Source organism: Sardina pilchardus, chromosome 12 (assembly GCF_963854185.1).
Source record: "Sardina pilchardus chromosome 12, fSarPil1.1, whole genome shotgun sequence".
NCBI classification, from domain to species: domain Eukaryota; kingdom Metazoa; phylum Chordata; class Actinopteri; order Clupeiformes; family Clupeidae; genus Sardina; species Sardina pilchardus.
In genome coordinates, this window is record NC_085005.1 from 25,317,260 (window position 1) to 25,341,835 (window position 24,576).

General features: G+C 46.7%; 1 protein-coding gene across 1 annotated transcript in view; it reads right to left on the bottom strand.

Annotated features, from left to right (window-relative positions):
• LOC134098231 (sodium/potassium/calcium exchanger 4-like) overlaps positions 1-11,987 on the bottom strand; it is a 47,356-nt gene extending 35,369 nt beyond the window's left edge. Inside the window, exons 1-2 of the mRNA XM_062551237.1 lie at positions 11,314-11,987; positions 5,072-5,200 (exon numbers count right to left, since the gene is read on the bottom strand). Coding sequence (XP_062407221.1) covers positions 5,072-5,200; positions 11,314-11,473 — 289 coding nt within the window. The 5' untranslated portion in view covers positions 11,474-11,987. The remainder of the gene's footprint in view (positions 1-5,071; positions 5,201-11,313) is intronic.
• Between the last annotated feature and the right edge of the window lie 12,589 nt (positions 11,988-24,576).

Sequence of the window (24,576 nt, forward strand, 5' to 3'; positions counted from 1 at the left end):
AAATTTGGGCTGCATTAATCACGGTTTTCACAGAACTACACGTCTGACCATGAAGAGTCTCTTGATGACTAAAACGCAAACAAATTACCACTGTTCTACTTATGAAGACTGGATAGCTATTGCTCTCTCTTCAGATCCAAGCACCCATATATCACACACACACACACACACACACACACACACACACACACACACACACACACACACACACACACACACACACACACACACACACACACACACACACACACACACACACACACACACACACACACACACACACACACACACACACACACACACACACACACACACACACACACACACACACACACACACACACACACACACACACACACACACACACACACACACACACACACACACACACACACACCAGGGTGATGAAAGGGATATATGCTAAAGCTCACGTTTTGGAAACAAGAAATTAAAATGGAGATTGTTGTCCCAAGCTTTGGTCCGTATTTTCACATCATCTTATGTTCCTGTTCATCAAAACACACTAGTCATCATCTGTCGTCCATGTAGATTTCAGCAACACTTCCAAGAACTGGGAAACTTTCTGCCGTCAGTCCCCGATCTGAAACGCATTTTTACGCCAAACCCAGGGCGTGGGGATTTTCCATTCTCCTCCGCTTGCTCGATCTCGCTCGCTCGTCACTGTGCTTGGCATCACGCTGGATGAAAGCCGCTGAATACACGTAAACACAAACATCTCCCAGCGCCTGTGGAGGGGCTGACAGAATTAGGCTTCCTGTTCAGGCCGCCCCTCTCAACGTCTATGATTAAGCGGCAGCTCCGCATCCACCTCCTCAGAGGTTGGGGAACACTCCGTGCTTTGGCTGAGGGGCACAGACGCGCTGCCATCTTGGCTGACGGTTGCTCATAATTGAGCTCAACAGCCAATCAGAATTACACTCTAAGAAGAGATGTGTCATTTTGACACAAAATGTGTGTGCTCAGGGACGACACGATTTTGTGTTAATTTCGTGTAGCTACAAAAACAATATAAACAAGTAAACAAAAAACAAAAAGTTACATATTTTTGTAGATACACATTCTGTTTGTTGTTTTGAGATGGCTGAACTCTGTTTTTCACCAAGCCAGCCACACAATTGCTGTGTAGAAATTGACACAAAATGTGTCGTCCCTGAGCACACACATAAATGTGTCAAAATGACACATCTCTTCTTAGAGTGTACACCCCTTCACTCTCATGTCCCTTGTGTGCTGCTGACCGGCTGGCTCGGTCCCGTCCTGCCATTTAGTTTCTGATGGACAGGACGAAGACTGTACGACTGTCACGCTTTTTGTTTTTGAGCACACAACCAGAACCGGCCGCTAGAAGAGGATGAGGAGCAATTCACCGTGCTTGTGTACTGAACCTGACTCACAGAAAGCACCCTTTAACATATACACACAGAGCAAAGAAAATTAAAAAACAAATAAATTAACAAACACAGAGCCATTTCCTGGTCGATGCTAGGGAGAGTCCGAGCCCAAACACTGTTCCTCAGGGACAAAATACTACAACTCCCAAGTTCCTGTCAGAGCCCATAAAGACACTGCTAATGATGCGCACGATCATGATCCGGGAGCGGCCATCTCTGTCTGCTGACAAGAATCTGAACGCAAACCTGGAGATGACATTGAACGGCTCTCTCTCTACAAGCAGCCAGACTGCTGGGTATAGAGACACACTCACTCTGAGTCTCTTAACTAGAAAACTAGACCTTGGGTATCGAAACTTGCATTCAGAGCACACACTATTTTTACCTTCAACTATATAGGAGGCACAGTGAACAAAGAGAGAAGGAAAGAGAGAGACAGAGCTCTGGACTAGAATACAAATCATATTCAAAATGCACTTTCGGGATCACTGGCACTACATTACAGCAGAACTCCTATATTTGTTCCCCACATACAGCGACCCTTTCAGAGTGCACAAGGGAGAGGCTCTCTGCGTAGGGGAGAGTCAGCTACATATAGTGCAGAGAGGAGGGCAAACGCAAGCGCGCGCGCGAGAGAGAGAGAGAACGAGAGAGAGAGCGAGAGAAAGAATATGTACTATGTGGGCGTCTACTGCATTATGCTTATGTGCTGGAGAAACCACTGGCTCACAAGATGAAGCAGACCCAAAATAAGTCATAAAGAAGGAGTGAAGAAAGATGCCATACTGTGCAAGACAGCACTTAGTAATGAAGTGTGTGTGTGTGTGTGTGTGTGTGTGTGTGTGTGTGTAAAGCAGAGCAGATGCAGAAGTGGTGGGCAAGACATTGTAGGAGGGGTAAAAAGTAATCTCGAGAGATTAAGAGCAAGATTTTCACCGCATAATCTTGTCAACTGGCACCCTTTTCAAATTAACCTGCACTCATTTAAGGGGAAAGAGGGGTAAAAAAAGAAAACAAAGTTTCATGCCTTGCATAATTACTTTTACTACAGAAGCACTCAGATGCAGAGAAGTGTTGGTTACAGGCGTCTAACCATCTAAACCCTGGTAAACAGAATGTCGCCACCCCATATACGTGACTTGTCTACAACTTGTCAAAAAAAGACCATTTTAATATTGCGTCCTCGTATTAAGCTCATCTTTCATGCGCCTCACATTAGATGGGCCTTTTAAAATGGAGTAACCGCACCATCTGTTTTTAAAAAAGAGAGAGAGAGAGAGAAAAAAAGAGAAGAAAATCTCTGTGCATGATCCGCAGCCTTTTGAAACTCGCTGAGGGCTTCAACCCACTTTGAATGACGAAGCAGAAAGCCCCCCCCCCCACTGGAGGGGTGTGTGTGTGTGTGTGTGTGGGGGGGGGGGGGGGGGGGTGAGGATGGGGTGCGAGGGGGGTGGCAACCAAAAGCGGTCATTTTAAAAGGCCATCTGCCTTCAAACTGTGACTCAACCATCAGTGGGGTTAAGAAGGATTAATATTTCCCTCTATTTTCTCCTGCTTTACACCCCCCCCATGCACACACACACACACACACACACACACCTCCCTCCCTTGTGCACACACACTCTGCAGCAAACTTTCTCTGGTATAACCACCAAATGCTTTTCAAAAACTATGTTATTAAAAGGATCTTACCCCCAAACCCAACACACACACACACACACACACACACACACACACACACACACACACACACACACACACACACACACACACACACACACACACACACACACACACACACACACACACACACACACACACACACACACACACACACACACACACACACACACACACACACACACACACACACACACACACACACACACACACACACACACACACACACACACACACACACACACACACACACACACACTTCACTTCATCTTAAAGCGTCTGGTCTGCATCTCCGGCATGGTGCAGTAGTCATGGGAACAGACACTGCCACCTCACCAGTGCATCCCCTCACATCACCTGGCACCGACTGTGTCACGCTTTGATCACATCACAGCTTCAAACACACACACACACGCACAGATGCGTGCACAGCAAGCCTTTTGTCCTTAGTTCCTTGATCATCAATGACAGTGGCATGCCCATCCCAGTCCTAGGGTGTCTCTCATTTGGACTTTTTTTATACGTCCTCCCTCGCTCCTCGGGCCTCCATCCTCCTGATCTACATAAAGAACGATGGGGCGAAAACAATGGGATAGTCTATCCAGTGTTAGCTAAAGATCAGTGGGAACGGCCTGTCGAGGATCGAGCATCGAGGATGGAGGAGGCATATTGAGTAGCACCTCTTGACTCTAGATAGATACGACACAGAGTCAGGTCACGGGGCCAGGTGTGGCTCCGCCATTTTGTCATGGAAGTGCAACATCTGGAAACATGAAACAGCTGGTCAAACTGTTTACGCCGAATAACGACGGCGCACGTTATAAAAACTCGCTTTGACTTCGCAAAAGCGCCCCCCTCACGACGCGTTTTTCATTCGAGGCGGAGAATCCGCCGCTCGATCGCCACTTATTGGATTAATTCGGGAACGTTTCAAAAACCCTACTCTGCATTCAAGCGCACGTTCTAGCGACGTTTCGGGCGGAGGCATCCCGTTCCACGTTGTCGAGCTCAAAGACACTAGTCACGTCGCGACAGCCATCAGGGCTTAGCGCCGCCGCCGCAGCAGCCGCCGCAGCAGCCAGAGCCGTCGTAGCGCAGCGCAGTCAATCAATAGCGACGCGAGAGGAGCACAAAAGGAGCGCGCCGCATCTCAAGAATTAATGGGCCACATCCTTCAGAGGAACTGTGCTGACTGACTACGCGTTAAGCTATCCATTCCACACACACACACACGCACACGCACAAAAAATGGCCGAGGAAGATCTGTATCGATGCACTAGTGGCATGCTAAATCTCCTGGACAGGTCCAATAATAACCAGGAAGCGGTCAGCAGAAAACACTTGGGTACGGGCTGCCCTCGTCACCCATTGGTGCAATGAGAAAGGGCTCTAGTATTGGACTGCACAGTGTGGCATCAGACTGGCTCCAAACTGCGGTCATCACTGTACTCTCCATGGAGCAATAGTGGAGGTTTCCCCAAAACACACCGATGACCGCACAGGAGTTATTTCTGTCCAAATGGCCTGGACTGAGATTCTCCTTCTGAATATCTAGAAAACAACCGGTCGACTCCGTAGGTCTAGGCCAAGCCCAGTGGAAAGCGGGGAGCAAAAATAATAGTAATAATAAAAACTTGTTCTTGTTATTTGTATAGAATTTGCGTCATGGGACACACAGGTGAATGCAAAGAGTGTACAGAGATATTTTGCTTTCATTTCTCACCTCACCATCACTATAAGGACTTTGCCAGGCATGGCTATGTGAACTGGGACCTTTTAGGACATCTGGAGCAGTTCTACAACAGATTCTGGATCTGCATCTGCTATATTTGATTGCAGTACTTTGACTGTAAGACTACCAGCAATACCCGTTTCTCTGCATGTCTGGAAAGAGATACATCTCACTCTCTCCTCTCTTCCTCCATCCATCCATCCATCCGCTCCCCTGTGCATCCCTCCATCCCCACCCCTCCCCTTACCCGGCTCCGTGCAGTTCTTCTCCTCCGTCTCGTTGCCGTCGGGAGCAGAGGCCATGAGTCTCCTCCCCCAGTAGCCGTCGTCGTCGTGGTGATGCACCTCATGGCCGCCGTCCACCAGCATCCCATGACCTGCAAGGGCAGACAGAGGAACAGGAAAGTTCACTTCACCACACGCAAATATCACTCACAAACACACACACATACACACACAGCAGTCTTATGATCAACAAGGAAGAGGACCAAGACATGAGACCTTAAACACTACTGTAGCTTCATTAGTCATGAATGTCCCCCATGAGGTCAACAGGAACAGGAAAGTGGTGCCCGCTTGAGTCATTAAACCACGATGTTTTGTCCATGACAGTCCTATGACCTGTGACAGTGACGATTAGGCCATGAACACCGCCTACACAGACAAGCACCTCCAGTTTCATGTGGTGAGCCATCTTAGCACTATAATACCAATGAACTATTTATCTTATCGTACTGAAATATCGGGGATTCATGGGTTAAGTGTAAAAGACAATTTCTCCAAAGACAGAGAAAAGAAAAAACAGGTTTTCCCCCAGGCTCTACCAGGGAGCTGAACATGCAGTTCACCTTCAACCCAAAGGATCCCGGCTGCAGCAAGCTGTGGCCCCCAAAAAAAGAGGAAGAAGCATTACTCATGGAGGCATCTAATGACCTTTGACACGGTTGCCTTCAGCATTCGCAAATGTCCAACTTGGTTAGAACATTCTTAATTGACGATGTACGACCATAATCTGCAGCAAAAATATATATATCTGGACTAAGTGTTTGTGTGATTTTCTGGTAGGCAGCCAGTTACTGCAATTCTGAAGTAAAATCATAAATCAGTGTTAAGTGTGATTCGATACGGTTTCTCATTTAGACTAGTATAGAATTCTGAGAGTAGACAACAAGAGTGACTGACATTCAACACAAACAGGAATCAAAAAAGAGAGAAGAGACTAAGGCACTCCGTTTGTAGAATTTTTACTTTTTTGCAAGTCTTTTTTTTCATTCAACACAAACACTTCCCGTGCTTCATAAACTCAACATCATCCCCTAGTTATATATATGGGATTAGTCATTTGGGGCTTTAAAATGATTGTAAACTCATTCACTGTCAACTCTCTTCAAACCCTTCCCCCCTGTCAAACCCTCTATGTGGGGTGTGGGGTTGGGAGCAGGTGCCCACTGCCACGACTTAAGACACCACCAAAAAACACCCCAAAATGTCCAGGTTCAATCTCAACCCTTCAGTTGGGGACACGGGTGGAATTTTTAAAAAAAACAATAATTAAATAAAACTCAGCAGTCTTCCCCCTCTCTTGCTAATTTGTTCCTGCTTTTTGTTAAAGCAAAACGGCAATTTGAGCGCCGTCCAAAATAGCAGCTTTTTAATGAGTGCAGAAACTCGCTGCTGGTACGGCCACGGGCCTGTCTGCTGACCGCTCTGATTTGAGACTTGTTCCGTTTTATTTATTTATCTATTTGTTTATTTATTTATTTAATTGTTTATTTATTTATTTGTTTATTTCTAACTGGAAGAGGAGAGAGGATTAAACCGTCGCTGTGTGCCGAGTTTAATGGAGGCCTTGGGGCCCTCTGCCTCTCTGAGAATGTCAGTAGCAACAGAGGAGAATGGCGTTGTGCTGCTAATAGAGGGATAAATTAAGCATGCACAACAACCGGCTGTAGTAAAAGGCTAATATCGGGGAAAAGACGTGTCTTCACATCAAGACATGGGCGTGTGTGTGTGTGTGTGTGTGTGTGTGTACAAACGTGTGGTTATGGATGCAATCAGGATTGGGGGCAAATGAAAGGCATTTAAATGAGTCTTTAATTTCAATGGTCCATGAGTTGAAATGAGGGAGACTGGGTCCACGCACACACACACACACACACCACACACCACACACCACACACCACACACACCACCACACAAACACCACACACACACCACACACACACCACACACACACCACACACACACCACACACACACACCACACACACACACCACACACACACCACACACACACACACACACCACACACACACCCTGTGCTGTGGTTGTAAAGCTACCACCACCACTAGCATTATGAGTGTGTTATCAGCAACATCTCTCTAGTTAAGCAATCTGCCAGACAAGCCATCGCCCTGTCAGCGGGACGGACCATTTATGCCAATCTCATCACAAACCAGGACAAGGAATTATGGACGCCGTCAAATCTAGCAGAAAGCCAGCTTCATCACACTACTGTCGTCTGTGGAGAACACTCTCTGTCAAGAAAGACCTGAGCAGACAACATTTGGAATCACTTACAGGAATAAAGATGGACAACTCCTTCCTCCAACACTACTCTTTTTGGAAAATGTGCATTCTGGACAAAAGAAAAACTTCCATGAAAATCACCCCTAAAATCTACGACTTAAAATAACAAACATCCAATATCAACATCTGAATGAGACTGAACTAATAACTTTTACAGTTGACTTATTAAATTAATCTGACGTAGGCCTACTGTAACTAACCACTACTATAGAATACGACACAAATGCCATTTCATCCCTCACCTAACTCCCAAATTCTGTTGAGGCATACCTCCTGTCCACACACACACAGTGTGAGAACAGGTGTTGGGTTCACGGCCCCTTGCTCCAGAAATACACGGTCCTCTGGCCCACTGCTGTAGGCTGCCAGGCCCCTACCTCGACAGGTCAACCCTGGTACATGACATCCAAACAACAGGGGTGGCAACACCTGCTCCTGAAGACTCCCAAATCCCCACTCCTCCTGTAGTGTGTGTGTGTGTGTGTGTGTCTACAGGCATCTAATGGTGCTCACGGTCTGGGCCATCAAACCCCAATGGAGCCCCAGGATGTGTCCAGGTGGACTCCATCCATCAAGGGGGCTGTGGATGGAGCCTGTGGTAGGTCAGACCTCCAGGAACCGGAGCTTTGACAGACGAGACCCACGTTTGAAAACTCAATTGCCCTCCCCAAGGGGTGGCAGACGGCAGGGGCGCGGGACAGAGGCACTAGTCTGGCGATGATGGATTGAGTTTTCTAGCAATAACTCCAAAAAAAAAAGAGTCAGGAAAGGCGTGCTGAAAGTGTGGCACCGACTTGCCCTCACTGAAATGCCAGGCTGGCATTTCCCAGGGGCATGTAAATAAACATGTCACAGGTGCCCTAGTCCACAACATGGCTGCCCTCTACTCCCCCGCGGCCACCTGCATGGGGCATTGTACATGGAGGTAAGTAGAGGCATAATCTAGCACACACACAGATGGACTATATTTATCGAGGCAGAGGAGCGAAGCTGTTCTAGAGTCCACCGTTACCTGGGTGACCACAGATGGCGGAGGATTTTCCGACTGGGTAAAGTGCACCTGATTGGAGACTGGCAGCCTCGGATGAAATGACAGGGGCGCAAACACCGCAGCCAGCTGTTGCGAGCTAGCCGCACTCAGCCACGGCCATTACTGACCCGTCCTGGCCCTGCCCTGCGCTCTGCCCTCAGTGTTTGGCTAACGTGGCCTTAGATGGCCCACGCCAATCCAAGCGCTGCTCTGGGCTCACCATCCGAAGAATTCAACTGAGGCATATGCTTTGTTCTGCTCCACCTGTTCTCACACACACACACACACACACACACACACACAGGACTGAAGGCAGCAAATGAGATTCCTTCTGCTCACCCTCTTTCCTTGCTAATAAGACAACAGGGATGGATGGGGAGGGTGACGGATAATGACACTGGATGTGTGCGTGTGTGTGTGTGGGCGGCAGAGGAGGAGGAGGATGGGTTGGGGATGAGGGGAGGGTGTGTGCGTGTGTGTGTGTGTGTGGGGGGGGGGGGGACGCATTGTGTCTGCCTTTGATCAGATGCTCATCGAGATTTTCTGCACCACCTAGACCCCCCCCCCCCCCCCTCCCAGCACCACCCCAATCACACACACCCACATCAGCTCTGAATTCTTCTTCCATCTTGACACTCACACACACTTGTTGGGCAAGTAACAGCACTCCCCACACACACACACACACACACACACACACACACTTCACCAAATCACAGGGCGGGCTACACAAGCTTGATTACATAAAAGATGGGCCATTACAAACAATAAAAGCTCAAAGCTCTCTTTTTCACTCACTCCTGTTCTCCCTCTCCCTCACACACAGACACACACACACACACCTTCTCTTCCCCGAAGTTGCTCTTTGCAGATAAGAGATTTACAACTCTCTCCCGACGATATCATTCCAGAATAATCTTTTAAGCCTCTGGACGGTTCTTAATGTAATTAATAGATCACAGATGCATCTGTCTGCATTGTCTTTCCATATGTGCCGAGGGAATGCTGCACAGCTGGGTGGGATAGGGAGGGCTGATGGAGACGGAATATGGAGCGTAGCCGCTGTGTGTGCATGTGGAAGTGTGAGCTTGGATGTCGGTCCGTGTGTGTGTGTGTGTGTGTGTGTGTGTGTGCGCACACGTGTTAGAATACGTTTGTGTACTGCAGACAGTGTGACAAATCAGATAATGTGTGAGTGCATGGGTTTCTAAGTGTGATTGCATGGAAAAAATGGCCGTGTCTGTTTATGCATGCATGAATGTGTGTACATGTGTCTCTGAACATGTGTGTGAAGCAGTGGGACAGGGGGAGGACTAGGAGTGGGCGTGCATGGGCGTGCATGCGTGTGGGCACCCGGGTGGCGGGGACTTGAGTGTACATATCTGTAAAGAGCAACTGAACTGTTTGGCCATATGTCCCACCCAAGTAGACCCACGCATAAATAGCTCAACACGCAACATATCTACAGTTAAGAACAAGCTGATGCCTTCATTTTTTTGGATTAACTGGTGGACAAACAGCTTAGTGCTGATCACCATTCCCTCTGTCAGCTTAGCAGGTTATAAACCTTGTGTGCAGCATATCAGAAGAACATTATATGTTTCGGACATCACTGACCTCTTGCTGAAGAGTAACATTTACATTAGCATTAGTATTCAGTGAGAGAGTGTTCTGGGGAAGAGTGGAAGAGGGGAAGAGGGAGGGAGGTAAAGAGGGGGAGGAATGACGACTGACATTACCTCAACATGCTTCATTCTGATGTCATATCCTCTGGGAAGTTCAATAGGGCCGTTTGCTTGTCATGTTAACACATGCGTGAAGAGCACATTTAAATGTTTACAAACGGTTAGGGGATGCATGTGCTCATGTCAGCGGACTTGAATATACTACAAAAGACGCAGTATTCAGTGGTCCATGACAGTGGATAAAACGTCAAATATTTTTTGATGTCATCATGAACAAGCGGTGTTGCATGATCTTTATGTAGACTGTTAACAGTCGAGCGAATGACAGCGACGTGTGTGAATGCCATCTCCAGGTGCGTGGCACGGGAGGTGATTCCGCGCGCAGCCCTGGGCGAGACACGTTAATGCCCGGATCGCAGGGTGCTGGTTTAGTGGATCCCTCTCGTTGACCCCCGCGACACATGCATCTCACCCCACTTGTCATGATACGTTACGGTGAGCTCGTGACGGACAACGTGCAATGCGGGAAATAATGACTTTAACTTCAAAATGTTCCAACCCCAGATCCAGACACGCAGGAAGCACAAACCGCGTTTCAGTGAACGGACAAAAAAAAGATTCGGTGCTGTGCAGTCTCGCACACTGCGGCACACGGACAGACACACATATGCGCGAGCTACAGTGGACGGAAAACGGTCTGCGTTGACCTATATCACGCGAGTCAAGGCCATCTCGCTGGACTCGCACGAGTTTGCCGTGAGCGTACCGACAACAAACGGCGTCGCATCAGCACATTAGTAACGTATAGTAGGCCTAATTTTAAACAAAATCTGAAGTGCATACTATGACATTTTATCATACAAGAATTTAGATTTACCAACTAAAACACTGAATAATATCGGATCGCGTTAACGTCATTATCGCCATTATGGACTTCAGTTGGCAATGTGGACATTTGGGAGGATGCTGTCAAATAAATGATTTAGCAGCAATATTAGACTGGCTAAACGTGAGCTCACATGCCCTTGAAACACCCAGCGTTTACTAAGAAATGACAGCCTACACATATGACAGCGGGCACCACTACCAGTGTATGGGGTGTTTATCCTCAGACATTGCACTGCAGAATTCTCAGCTGTTCTGTTCCGTGCAGCCCCCCTCTCCGTCCTCACCTCCCCGACACTCACCTGCCTTCGTCAGGAGTGCTGACATGCACCAAGCCATGAAGAGGACACTGCAGATAAAACACACTTGCACAAAAAGCATCTCCCGCCGCTTGCGAACTTTGAAAATCTTCGCGATGACGGATTTTTTCGACACCTCCATGATTTCCTCGTCCTGATCCATGTTTCCAACGGGGCGCCGGCGATTACTTTTCTTGTTGTTAGGCTGCTCGTCCCTCGCTCACGTTGCGGACGAGGAGAAACGACCGATGGAATTGCCCGTTCTCGCCGCTCCACACCGCTCAGACTCGGGAGTCGGTGCTCATCTCCAGTGGCCGGGTTGCAGATGCGTGGAAGCGGAGCGGACGGTTGGCATGTGCTGTCCAGACAATGCCGTTCAGCTGCTGGCGTGCGAAAAAAAGATAACGTGAGAGAGAAAAAAACAGTGTAGCTCCCTACTAAAAAAAGAAATGACAAGAGACAAGTCCGAGGTTTCAGTCAGTTCGGCATTTCTGTCGCAAATCCCCAAGATTCACCCTTCTAATTTCCTCTACTGTATCGAGTTCCCATGGCTTTTCTCCGGCAAAACGCCTGCGCGCCGATGTGGAACCGAAACGAAGTAAAATCTTCGGCGGGCACTTATTGTCTCCTAATCATTTCATTTAGTCCAAAATCCTCCGGAGAGAGCGCGCGCGCCTGTGTACACGTGCCCGGCTGCGATAATTGAAGTAATCTTATCTCATCAAGGTTAATTGTTAGGATGGGGTAGTGCTCTTCGTCATGACACTAGTCTGCAACGGTGACTCCCCCGCCCCTGTAAAGAAATAATCAGGCTTGTCTGACGAGGGAATTGTCCACAGCGCATTCCCAGGTGGTGTCCTATGTACTGTTAGGACCAGATAAACCTTCCTCGCTCTCTCTCTCCTACACTAACTGCAACTTTTTCGTGGGTGCCATGCGCAGACACGTGATCCTTTGCAGCAATAACATTAGATCTTTTTTTTTTCGTCCGGTTTTCTTACAACTGAAACGACAGGAGGTCCACCTTGACACCATAGTCAGCATCGATCATGGCGAAATAAAGTCGCTGTGTTCCGGCTTGGTGAACTCAATCACACCAAGTGGCCTGCTGTGAAGCAGGCGGAAAGTGTGGCGCACTTTTAACACTCCCTCTGCGTCAGTGGTTTTAAGAAACTCTGTCGGGACACACACACACTGAAAATATGGAAAACTCAATACGACCTGATGTTGTTTAGATATAGAAAGTTTGTTTAAAGAAGATTTTTCAGTATAACCAGCAGGGCAAATGCAGGGTACTTGTGTCCATTATCCAAGTATTAAAAGGAGGAGACACCACTGCATTGCTTCAGATGTCATCACTTTTCACCTCTGGTAGGGAGATGAACTCCACCATCCATTATTTGTAGGGAGAGAGCATCACTTGAGAAATAGCCTTTGCCCCCTTGCCTCAGTCCAGGTCCACTCTAAGAACAACTTAAGATCTATAAGATGCTATAAGTGTCATTTCTGACTGCTATAGGGTGCTTGAGACACGTGAGTGTTTGAGAGTGTATTGGCTTGATGTATTTTGCATCTCTAGAGGCTTGTGGCTCTGTGTTGAAGTGTTATTGTTCACCACACAAAGGCTGCTTATTTCTAGGCGTCATCAGTCACACTTGAGTTTCCGTGATGCAAAGCTTGGTGACAGCTACAGTTTGCCAGGTCGGTAATATGTCATACATGCCTTTTGGGTGATTAACTGGTCTGTCTGTCTGTGTGTGTGTGTGTGTGTGTGTGTGTGTGTGTGTGAGGGGGGGGCGGGGGGGGGGGAGCGGGTCAGGGTGACCAATATAATGCTGTTGTGCATGACAGAGCTAATAAGTTTCCTCTACCTGCAACCTTGTGACAGCCTCTCTGTCTCTGGATCAGTTTTCACATGTACTGGTGGAAACCGCAGACAACAAGGGCTGGAGAAATATCACCTTGACTTCCGACTGGACCTGACCAGCGCAGTCATCAGAAGACTGCCCTCTACACCCATCACATCACACATGAGGCGTGCGCACACACACACACACACACACACACTTACAGCACGCCCGCTGGCATCTCCCTGGGGATAATATGTCTGGGTGCCAGGCTGAGAATGAGTGCTATTATGAAGCCATGAAGTGCTTGGCAGCTCTGGCACAAAGTGGCCATGCAGGATGGCACGGCACCATAACAAACTGCAATGAAAAAAGAAACGCTCTGAGCCCAGATCGTAGAGAGGGAATCCAACCATCTACACACCTGAGAGAGACATACTGTACATTCAACACCCTCAGGCCATACTTAAACACAAATAACTGTCTGTGTTTATACTCAAGTCACTGAAGAAGTCTACTTTAAACTTCTGCTCTGATTTATTTAACGTTAAATATTGAGGCTGTGGCCAAGGAGACTGAGTCTGAGTCTTTCTATCTTTATTACTTCATACAGATTTAAGTTTTCCTGGCACTGTAGTAGGTGCTATAATGTCTCACAATGTTCCAGTGCAGAACAATCCCAAGACTATCCTCACTTATAAAGAATGAGGAGAGATCCTCTGACAACATTGCTCAGCTGTCCATGAAGAATTTTTGCTCTCGTTAACAAAACAGTGACACAGATGGCGTCTGGTGTGCACTTCTGGTACAGGAAAGATGTAAAATAACCAAGTCAACATGCAAATAAAAATATTTGTTTACCAGCTCTGGTAAGCTGCCTGCATTTTCATATCCCCCCCCCCTCTTGCCACCACAGCTGCAGAGCCTGAGGACAATTTCCCCAGACTGGTGTTCTCCGCTTTGGAGAGGGGATGCGATAAATGCCAAACAGCGGCAGGGCTGCTGGCTGCTGCTGCAGATTTTAACCCCTCGACAGGTGGCCATTATCTATCAACGTTTAGGACTTATTACAGCTTGCCACCGAGCACGCACACGCACACACACGCACGCACGCACGCACGCACGCACGCACGCACGCACGCACGCACGCACATATGCACACGCACGTACACACACACACACACGCATGCACGCACGCACGCATGCACACATGCACACACACACACATACACACGCACACACCCACACACACACATACACACGCATGCACAACCCCCCACCTTTTCCATTAGGGTTTTGGCCCCAGACTGGTTTTAAAATGTCACGTGCCACTTCACGAGGTCATACATTCATATTACCTTTCATTAGCAAGCACCATTAGAGAGGTCAGGGTCGTTTGTTTTGGAACAGGCATTCCACAGTCCACACCGGAGATACCATCAGTGAGACACGCCCATGAAGGCCCGGCTGCCTACAGGGTACATGTTTATGTATTGTCTGTGCTTTGAGAGATACGGTCCAATGAATGCACACTTTTCAAGATCACAATAGATCGGGGCAGAAAATGTCATTGACATAAATGCATTACGCATGGAACATTGACTTCAAAAAGCTACTTCTTCAAACATAGCTGAATTCTTTATCTGCAGCAGCCAAGCTCAATAGCTCGGTTCACCTGGGGCACAAGGGTAGTCTCCTTTGATATCGAATCTTTGCTGTTACTTGAGCATGAATTAAATTTGCATCAGAATGAACGCCTCACATACATCTCCATAATCTTTCGTTTAAAGCAGCATTAAAGGAGACCTGCTCTCAGGGCCCCCCTGCAGTTGAGATGAGCAACAATAAACAAGTTAAACATGCGTCTTTTTGCTACAAGATAGGAACATAACTCCCGTACAATATAGAGGGGATGCACAGACAGCAGTCTGTACAAAGAGAGCTCCTGTAATTCCTGGAGCATAGCAGGCAGGGGGGGGGGGGGGGGGGTAGTTGCAGTGTTCCTACCCAAACACTGAGGGCCCATGGCGATCTGAAATGTCAGCTCAGAGGCGCAAAGTTTAAAGACATTTAAGGTGTTGGTTAATCAGTCATGCATCAGTTTTGTATGCAACATCTTTTAAACCAATGAGAGTAGACCTCTGAAGTTCACCTACAAAAAAGTTACCATCTGTGCTCATATAAGGAGATCCTGAGATTTTTCCAATAGGGATGCAGATGTTTTGCTCTGCACACCTTTGCCCTATGCATTCTAGTGGATATACTGTATGTGATCTTCGGTACGGTAAGATGCCACGCTTTGATTTTTGCTACCCCAGAGCTCACTTGTAATCAAACTTGCCACATACCACTCTTGGATCTCCTTATATGGACAAAGATGGCAGCTTTGGTTCCTTTTTGTAGGCGAACTTCAGAGGTCTGTGACATCTCCCTTTATAAGAGCCAGCAGCGTAATACCAAACAGCCCGTCGGCATTTTGACAGTCAACACATCTGAAGGAATTAGCTTGTACAATTCCACTAGTAGGCTACTTGCTTTACTAAAACCTGTGACTAGCAAAGTATAGCCATCATGCCTTCTGCACGTGCCTATTAATTGAACCCATAGGCAAGGTGAAACTAACTTCACCGTGGTGTCAAAGTCAACTGCAAAATAGTTCTAAACATTTAGTTATTAACTTTCACTGTTGACTGACAAGGGGCTACAATCAAAACCATAGCCTGAATATAGCAACCCTTACCCCAAAAATGTTTAATGACTGCATAAAAATCCTAAGGACTTTTTGGGCCCAGAAAGTCACTAGGTCAGTAATTGCCTAAAGTGGGCCGTTCTGACAATGGCAGAAGTGTCATTTGTCATGTCATGAGGTTACGTGGCATTAAAATGATTTTTACGTTGTATTAATGTAAAAAAAAAACTCTTAAGGATGCCTTTAAAGGCCACCATTGACACTCACCTTTCTTTAAGTGTGCAAGTAGCTCCTTTTTCAGGGCTAAAGATGGTTCCTGTAGATAGCCTCACTTACAGTAATGACATTGACCCTGGCAGTTTAGCTGATGCTTACGTCTAGTGCGGCTGTCATGCTCTGAATATTATAGTGCTATTTTAGTATTGGGTTGACTGCACACAGGTCTGTTGTGTGCATTGACACAAATGCATGCTTTCATGCTGGGGTACAACAACAGACCATGTGTACTGAGGCCTGCCAATTTCCCACAGTTAAAGAGACACGTTCATTTGAGTGTTAAAGATGCTGCTGTTTGACTCCGAAACCCCCAGGGTTAAATAGGTGAGACCGGAACACACACACACACACACACACACTGCAAATGTCCTACGAAAGGCGTTTAGTTTCACCTGTATACTCTCAAGGGCATTAAGATCCCATGACCTTGGCATTTAAAAACACCTACTCTGCATACAGTATATACTCACAACGACAATCGGTGTGTTTGGTTAATGCATAAATGAGAGAGAGACAGAGAGAGAGAGAAAGGAGAAAGAGAGAGAGAGAGAGAGGGAGGGAAAGAAAGAGTGAGATAGCGCTCAATCAGCAGGTAAAGGACCACTAACCGACTCCTACCCGTCACACAGCATCTGTTTACTTCAGTCCTTTCACAGGAGCTACCGAGCCTGAGAACAGCCTGAAGCCATGTAAGCATGTGTGTGTGTGTGTGTGTGTGTGTGTGTGTGTGTGTGTGTGTGGAGGGGTAGTCCCTCTCGCCCCGACTTGCTTTGGCCAAGCGTCCGTCCCAGGCGGCCCGTGCGCAGGCCACCCCTATTACCCTGCGATATTAATAGGCTGCCGTCGCCGCAATGAACTCAATTCCCTCCGCTGACCGTTTTAAATAGCTTGGGCCCTCCTCTCAATTAAGTGTTGATGACACACACACACACACACACACACACACACTAACACACACACTAATGAGGAGGCATGCTCCCGGGGTGTTCATGTCAGGATCCTGCTAAACCATACAAACTCACCTGATGAGGGGACCATGGCCTGACCCGTCCAGGTTGCCACCCATGAGGGTGTGTGTGTGTGTGTGTGTGTGTGTGTGTGTATGTGTGTGCGTGTGTGTGTGTGTATGCGTGTGTGAGTGTGTTTGTGTGTGTGTGTGTGTGTGTGTGTGTGTGTGTGTGTGTGTGTGTGTGTGCGTGTGTGTGCGTGCGTGTGTGTGTGTGTGTGCGCGTGTATGCGTGTGTGTGTGTGCGCGTGTATGCGTGTGTGTGTGTGTGTATGCGCGCACGCGTGTGTGTGTGTGTGTGTGTGTGTGTGTGCCTAGAGGGACAGAGGGAGGTGGAGCTCTTTGGCACCCTCTGAATCAGCTCCATTAGTGATGAGGAACGATGTGGGAGACCTTGCACTGCAAGAACCAGTTTGTCAAGAAAAAAAATAAAATTGTTGACACTTCATGTTTCTTTTCGTCCCTTTAATTTATTTCGCCATTTATCAAAGAATCATTTGTATGCCCCGCCTGTCAAGTCCTCATCAGTCCCAGGCCTAATTTACACACTGAAGGTCTAGCAGTTACCCATACATACCCATAGAGTTTCACACACTGGTCTGTCTGCCCTGTGAGAAACCTCAAACATACATATTCATTAATTCTGTAACAGCAAAATGACTTGGGCTTAACAGCTTTTGGAGGCATGATGTATTTATTTATTTATACTTGTGGGAAATTAGTAAGGTCACACACTGTTAGAAGGAGCCCTTGTGACCCTTAGATTATTACATTCGGCAGTCTGCACACATCCAAATGGATGGCATGATACAGTAATTCACTTCACACGCAAGTTAAAGGCTTTGCAAGTTTTTTTTTTTTACTTTAATATAACAGAATCAAAGTTGTTTTGATGGTAAACTTCTCGTAGCCTGCCCATCTGTGGGGAACCAGCGCTGCTGCTATTACTTCACGGCAATTGTGCATTATCCCATTATTGGCCTGAAATCGTGTTACCATGTCAGTTTACATGGCCCGTCAGAAATAATATTCGCTGGTTTCTAAACAGATCCACATGTATAGTGTCTTGGAAGGATGCAAGCCATATGTGGTATTTATGACAGGTGTGTAAAATACAAGTACTCCGTAACTGTAGGGGAAGCCTAAAAAACTGCACTGGATTGTCTATTCCCTAACCCAAAGGGGGTTTCAGTATAGTACTCACAAAGTTACACAGGCTACTAAGTACTTTCTGATATTTCTTTTTTTTTCTCTCAAAAATAGTTTTTTTTAGTAAAACCCACAAGAATCCATCAGCCAGACAAGGTGTTCATTTTGTGTTGTTCTGCTGCTATATGGAGCTCTAAACTTCATAAGCTTGTTTGTGAGCTAGTTTCCCTCCTCTGTTATGGTCTTGACCCCCGTGCCTTGGCTTTAACGATTCAGCATTGATTGGGTCACCCAGGTGGTCACTAGCAATAAGAAAAGTAGAAACCATGTTTTTCTCCCCCCCTTCAACTTTTTGAGATGCAATGCAGGGGTTTCAAAAGCAATTCTGAGCGCTGGCTCTGAGAGGTATAGGGATGGATTTTCTCCAAATCCTCATCATCAGAGAGACTTCTTTCATTCGGACTGGTAGGTACCCCCAGAGACCTGTGGTGTTTGAGCGTAGTGAGGTACTCACCCTCGATGTGAATGAAACCTTCTCCTCTCCAGCCGAGCCAAAGGAGTAACGTCTCCGGGCTTAGACCCAAACCACGGCCCATCTAGCGCCACTTGGAGACCCCCCCTGGTAGGGTGAGAGGGAAAGCAAGAAACATGTGGGATACAAGGACAGTGCTCACTGAAGAAGTCACAATAACTGTTATATTACGATGCTTACATCTATCTATCTATCAACTACGCCAAACCGTGCACAATAAAAAATTAACTTGTGAACCAAGTGTGGCCTATTCTCCCGAGTTTACAACTCTGGTCCATCACTCTTGGAAACTCCTATTCCTGTATTTCCAGACATAGAAAAGAAAGGATACATAACGCTGGAGAAACCTAACCCAAGGCAGTTGAGCATTATGCCAGAGAGGTTGGAGGCTTGCATCATTGATTCCCTCTCACTGTGACCCCTGTCTTTAAATAGGCCCAGTGGACGCCAGCTTTGATGCTCTCAGAGTGTGAACGTTTGGAAGTCTCAGCTGCAACCTGCCATTGGCGGCAGCACCGTGAGGGTTGGCTATTGACTGCTCAGGAATGTGGTTCCTACATTAACTACAGTAGCATCAACTACAACTCAACTACGAGAGTGAGGGCCTGTGTCCACCAATCGCGTTTATTTGGCACTGACCGTGTCCTCAACCTCATTTTCAGTGCTTCAGTCAAGTGTTTGTTCATGGGTTACAGCGTTTTGATTGGTCGTCGACAGAGAAGTGACATTGACGAGCCCGGCGCTGTTCCAAAAGTTGGACAGATTTCAACTTTCAGCGCTTTGAGCGCTCTTTTTGTATAGAAAATAGCCGCCGTTGGTGCAACAAACACAGTTGGTGGCCACAGGCCCTAACTGTAATACAAGGTCTTAATATTCTGTCGTTTCCCGGTGGTTCAACATGGAGGGAAGGGAAGGGCTCACTGTTTCCTCAAAGTTTTGTTTTACTTTCACTTCAGGATCTTAAAATCCATTGTCCCTCTGGTGCAATCTAAGAAAAAGATGGAGGAAATGAGTGTGATAGATGAGAGAGGCCACTTGTTCACCACAAAACTCGCTGTGTGTATGTGTGTGAGTGTGTGTGTGTGTGTGTGTGTGTGTGTGAAGGTGTATATTTCCATACATTTGAATGTCTCTCTTGAAGTGGTGGTATAAGTGTCATCTTAGCACCTAGAGTGATGAGTGATAATGGCTTATTGGTGCCCAGCAGAGCAGTCTGTTTGTCAGAGCCAGAGCTAAAGCTAAAGCTATCTCTCAGGCCAAACCTTCCGCATACACAGCCTCGTACGGTAGACAGACAAAACAGACATTCGCTTTAGTCACACATGCTAGATGAGGAGGGGTTGTGTAACGGCTCCTACTTTAGAAATCAGAAATCTGCACACGCTCGCTCACGCACACACACACACACACACACACACACACACACACACACACACACACACACACGTAAGCAAAAGGATGGGGCTTTGCTACTGTTGCTAGGCTGGGGCGGGATATCCCACCACTGTGGGTGGCTGGCAGTGGGAGGTAAATGCTTGGGAAAAACAGTAGGTGGAGCCTATGGATGTGTTACTGTGTTTGTGTGTGTGTGTGTGTGTGTGTGTGTGTGTGTGTGTGTGTGTGTGTGTGTGTGTGTGTGTGTGTGTGTGTGTGTGCGTGCGTGTGTGAAAGAGTGTGTGTGTGTGTGTTTTGAACTGGACAGCAGAGGACAGGTGACACTGAGGAAGGACATTTGACACACACACACACACACACACCCCACCCACACACACACACCCTCCCAAGCTTTGCATTCCTGCCATGTTGGCACTGTGAGTTATATTTCGCTAATTGTCTTCCAGCTTGAGGAGAGTGCAGGGTGATACTGAAAAAGAGTGAGAGAAAGACAGACCCACAACATGGAGAGGAGAGGAGTTTTCGTGAGTGAGTGTGTGTGCATGAGTGTGTGTGTGTGTGTGTGTGTGTAATAATAGCATACTGCAGTCAGGCTGTACCTCTTTACCTCTTTCCTGTTTGACGTTGACATCTCCCATCCCCGAGCTTCCCTTCCGCACCCCTCAGCTACACCAGCTTCTGTCACAGCACCACCACCCCATCCTCCACCACCACCACCCCATCCTCCATCCCCCACCACCACCACCACCACCACCACCACCCCATCCTCCATCCCCCCTCCACCAACACAAACAAAACAGACTCAACTGCACTGGTGATGCCATATGAAGGTATTATTGGGGCAAAAGTCACGAGCACATTTAACTGCAGATTTCGCATTCGCACACTAAAGTCACAAATGTGTAACCGTACATTTGAAGTTGTAGATATTTTTTTCATACCTTGTTAACACAAAATAGGGCTACGGGTTCACGAATCCGTTCTACAAGTTCACAAAACCGTTTTACAGATACACGAATTCTCACCTGTGCATCACAAATTCCTGGCCTCATCCCCTCGAGACTTTTGCTCCATTTACACTGCAACGATTGTGGCAAAACACATTCGCACATCCGTGTTTCATAGTCTGAGAACATGCACAACATTCGTGCATTTGTAAACCCAAATGTGAACTAATGCAACAGAAGTTGTGCATCTGTGAAATGTTTTCTCATTAATAAAAGTCTTACACGACTACAAGTGCATTGATACAAGTGCTTGAGTCTACATCTGCGAGTTTCCGTCGCTGTTTTCCGGGGACGAATACTTTTGCACCAATTATACCACCTGGCGATGTGCAAAACCGATTTGTACTTGTGCACACAGAGAGCATCGATCGAAAACAAAACAAGGCGGCCGGATCTGGATCTGGATCGCGCCCACACATCCCTGCTCATATAAGTAGCCTAACCTCCGCTTGTTTCCTCATCAATATAAAGACAAGGACGCACGATTTGTAGATTTTCTTTTCACAGAGTGAGAAACATACTTCGGAGTGATTATTTGCACCCGGGTGTAAATAGTGGAATGGAGGCATTTTCTTATTTGCACCCAAACCTGTAATGCGTGCAGAAACAGATGGGATGGCCTACCTAAATCTAACAAGTTAGGATTTTTAAAAACAATCTTTTTGATGGAAACGTGGTGCTAAATTCCCATAAACGTGTTCAGTTAAAACCGTACGTTTGTAAGCAAAATCAAGAATTACGAGCTTGTTTACCGTCACCTAGCAACCAGAAGATAGACAAATATTACTAGCCCAGTCAATCGCATAACGTAGAAGTCATGTAGGTTAGCGGATAAGTGCATGAGCCATGAATCAGAGATTGGTAGTTCAAATCACACCAAATATAGGCTAATGCATTTTTTTTTTTGCATGCCAAACTAAAATATTTTGAAAGTATGTGCGAACGACTCTCTTCTCTTTGATGACGTTACTTCGCGGCAAATAAGAGTTTGTGCTTAATGAATCTGTCAAAAATGGTCTAGTTTTATTTTAGTTATAGAAATAGGCTACAGTTGTGAGTAGAACGCTTCTAAATAGTCAACTCCTCTACAGAAAACAACTCTTTCAACTATATTGGCATGCAAAAAAAAGCCATAGGTTACTAATGGGATACGAACTGCCAATCTTCGAACCATATGGCCCATGCGCCTACCCGCTACCCTATACAACTTCTAGTCCATGCAACGGGCTAGTAGCGTAATATTTCTATCTTCTGGTTGCTCAGTGACGGTAAACAAACTCGTAATTCTTGATTTTGCTTACAAACGGACGGTTTTACCCGTTAACTGAACACGTTTATGGGAATTTAGCACCACGTTTCCATCAAAAAGATTGTTTTTAAAAATCCTAACTTGTTAGATTTAAGTAGGCCATCCCATCTGTTTCTGCACGCATTACAGGTTTGGGTGCAAATAAGAAAATGCCTCCATTCCACTATTTACACCCGGGTGCAAATAATCACTCCGAAGTATGTTTTCTCACTCTGTGAAAAGAAAATCTACAAATCGTGCGTCCTTGTCTTTATATTGATGAGGAAACAAGCGGAGGTTAGGCTACTTATATGAGCAGGGATGTGTGGGCGCGATCCAGATCCAGATCCGGCCGCCTTGTTTTGTTTTCGATCGATGCTGTCTGTGTGCACAAGTACAAATCGGTTTTGCACATCGCCAGGTGGTATAATTGGTGCAAAAGTATTCGTCCCCGGAAAACAGCGACGGAAACTCGCAGATGTAGACTCAAGCACTTGTATCAATGCACTTGTAGTCGTGTAAGACTTTTATTAATGAGAAAACATTTCACAGATGCACAACTTCTGTTGCATTAGTTCACATTTGGGTTTACAAATGCACGAATGTTGTGCATGTTCTCAGACTATGAAACACGGATGTGCGAATGTGTTTTGCCCCAATCGTTGCAGTGTAAATGGAGCAAAAGTCTCGAGGGGATGAGGCCAGGAACTTGTGATGCACAGGTGAGAATTCGTGTATCTGTAAAACGGTTTTGTGAACTTGTAGAACGGATTCGTGAACCCGTAGCCCTATTTTGTGTTAACAAGGTATGAAAAAAATATCTACAACTTCAAATGTACGGTTACACATTTGTGACTTTAGTGTGCGAATGCGAAATCTGCAGTTAGATGTGCTCGTGACTTTTGCCCCAATAATACCTTCATAATGCCACAGCTTCAGAATAGCACAAACGGTCTCTCCCTAACTAACTAACTAACTGATACTCTCTCTCCCTCTCTCTCACACACACACACACACACACACACACACACACACACACACACACACACACACACACACACACACACACACACACATTCAAAATGTGCTAACTGATACTCACTCTCTCTCAGTCATTCACTCACTCGCTCACTCACTCACTCACACACACATTCAAAATGTACTGATACTCTCTCTCTCTCTCTCTCTCTCTCACACACACACACACACACACACACACACATGTGTGATCGCACATGCACACACATGCACATACACATTCAAAATGTACTGATACTCACTCTTTCTCTCTCTCTCTCTCTCACACACACACACACACACACACACACACACACACACACACACACACACACACACACAAGTACTGAGGCAGGGGCTGTCCCGTGGGACGTGCCGAATTTACTCCTTGTGAAAGCTCCTCAGTTGGCTGTGCAGGAAAAGGATGAAATATTCATCACCAGCATGGCAGCAGGCAGTGTGTGGTGGTGGCGCTCTAAGGTGTGTGTATATATGTGTGTGTGTGTGTGTGTGTGTTGCACAGAGGAAGAGTAAACAGAGCGTCACTGACGTGCATGAAGATGCCAAAACAGGACACACACACACACACACACACAGAGAGAGAGAGAGAGAGAGGGGGCTAATGGATCAGACCTGGTATTTAAGCTCAAGTTATTAGTTGTGTTGGTGGATCAAGTCGGGTCAAGCTGTAGAGAAGAAGGGAGCGAAGGAGAGAGACTGATAGAGGGAGAGGAGAAAGTGAGAAAAGAAAAAAAGGAGAGAAAGAGAGAGAGAGAAGGAGCTCACGGAGGAGAGAAAACACTGCAGAGAGAAAGTCAGGAGGGTCTGTCTCCTCCACCTCACTATGGAGCTAGCAGAGCGGGGAGAGAGGGAATGAGATGGAGAGAGGGAAAGGAAGAGAGAGAGAGAAAGAGAGAGAGATTGTGATATGGAAAGAGAAAGGAAGCGAGAATGCAGAGAAAGAGAGAGAGAGAAGGAAAGAGACAGAGATGAAAGTGTGGTATAGTGCCCTGTTGGGATTTAGTTTCCTGCTTCTCTGATCTCCAGAGATACCTCCCAT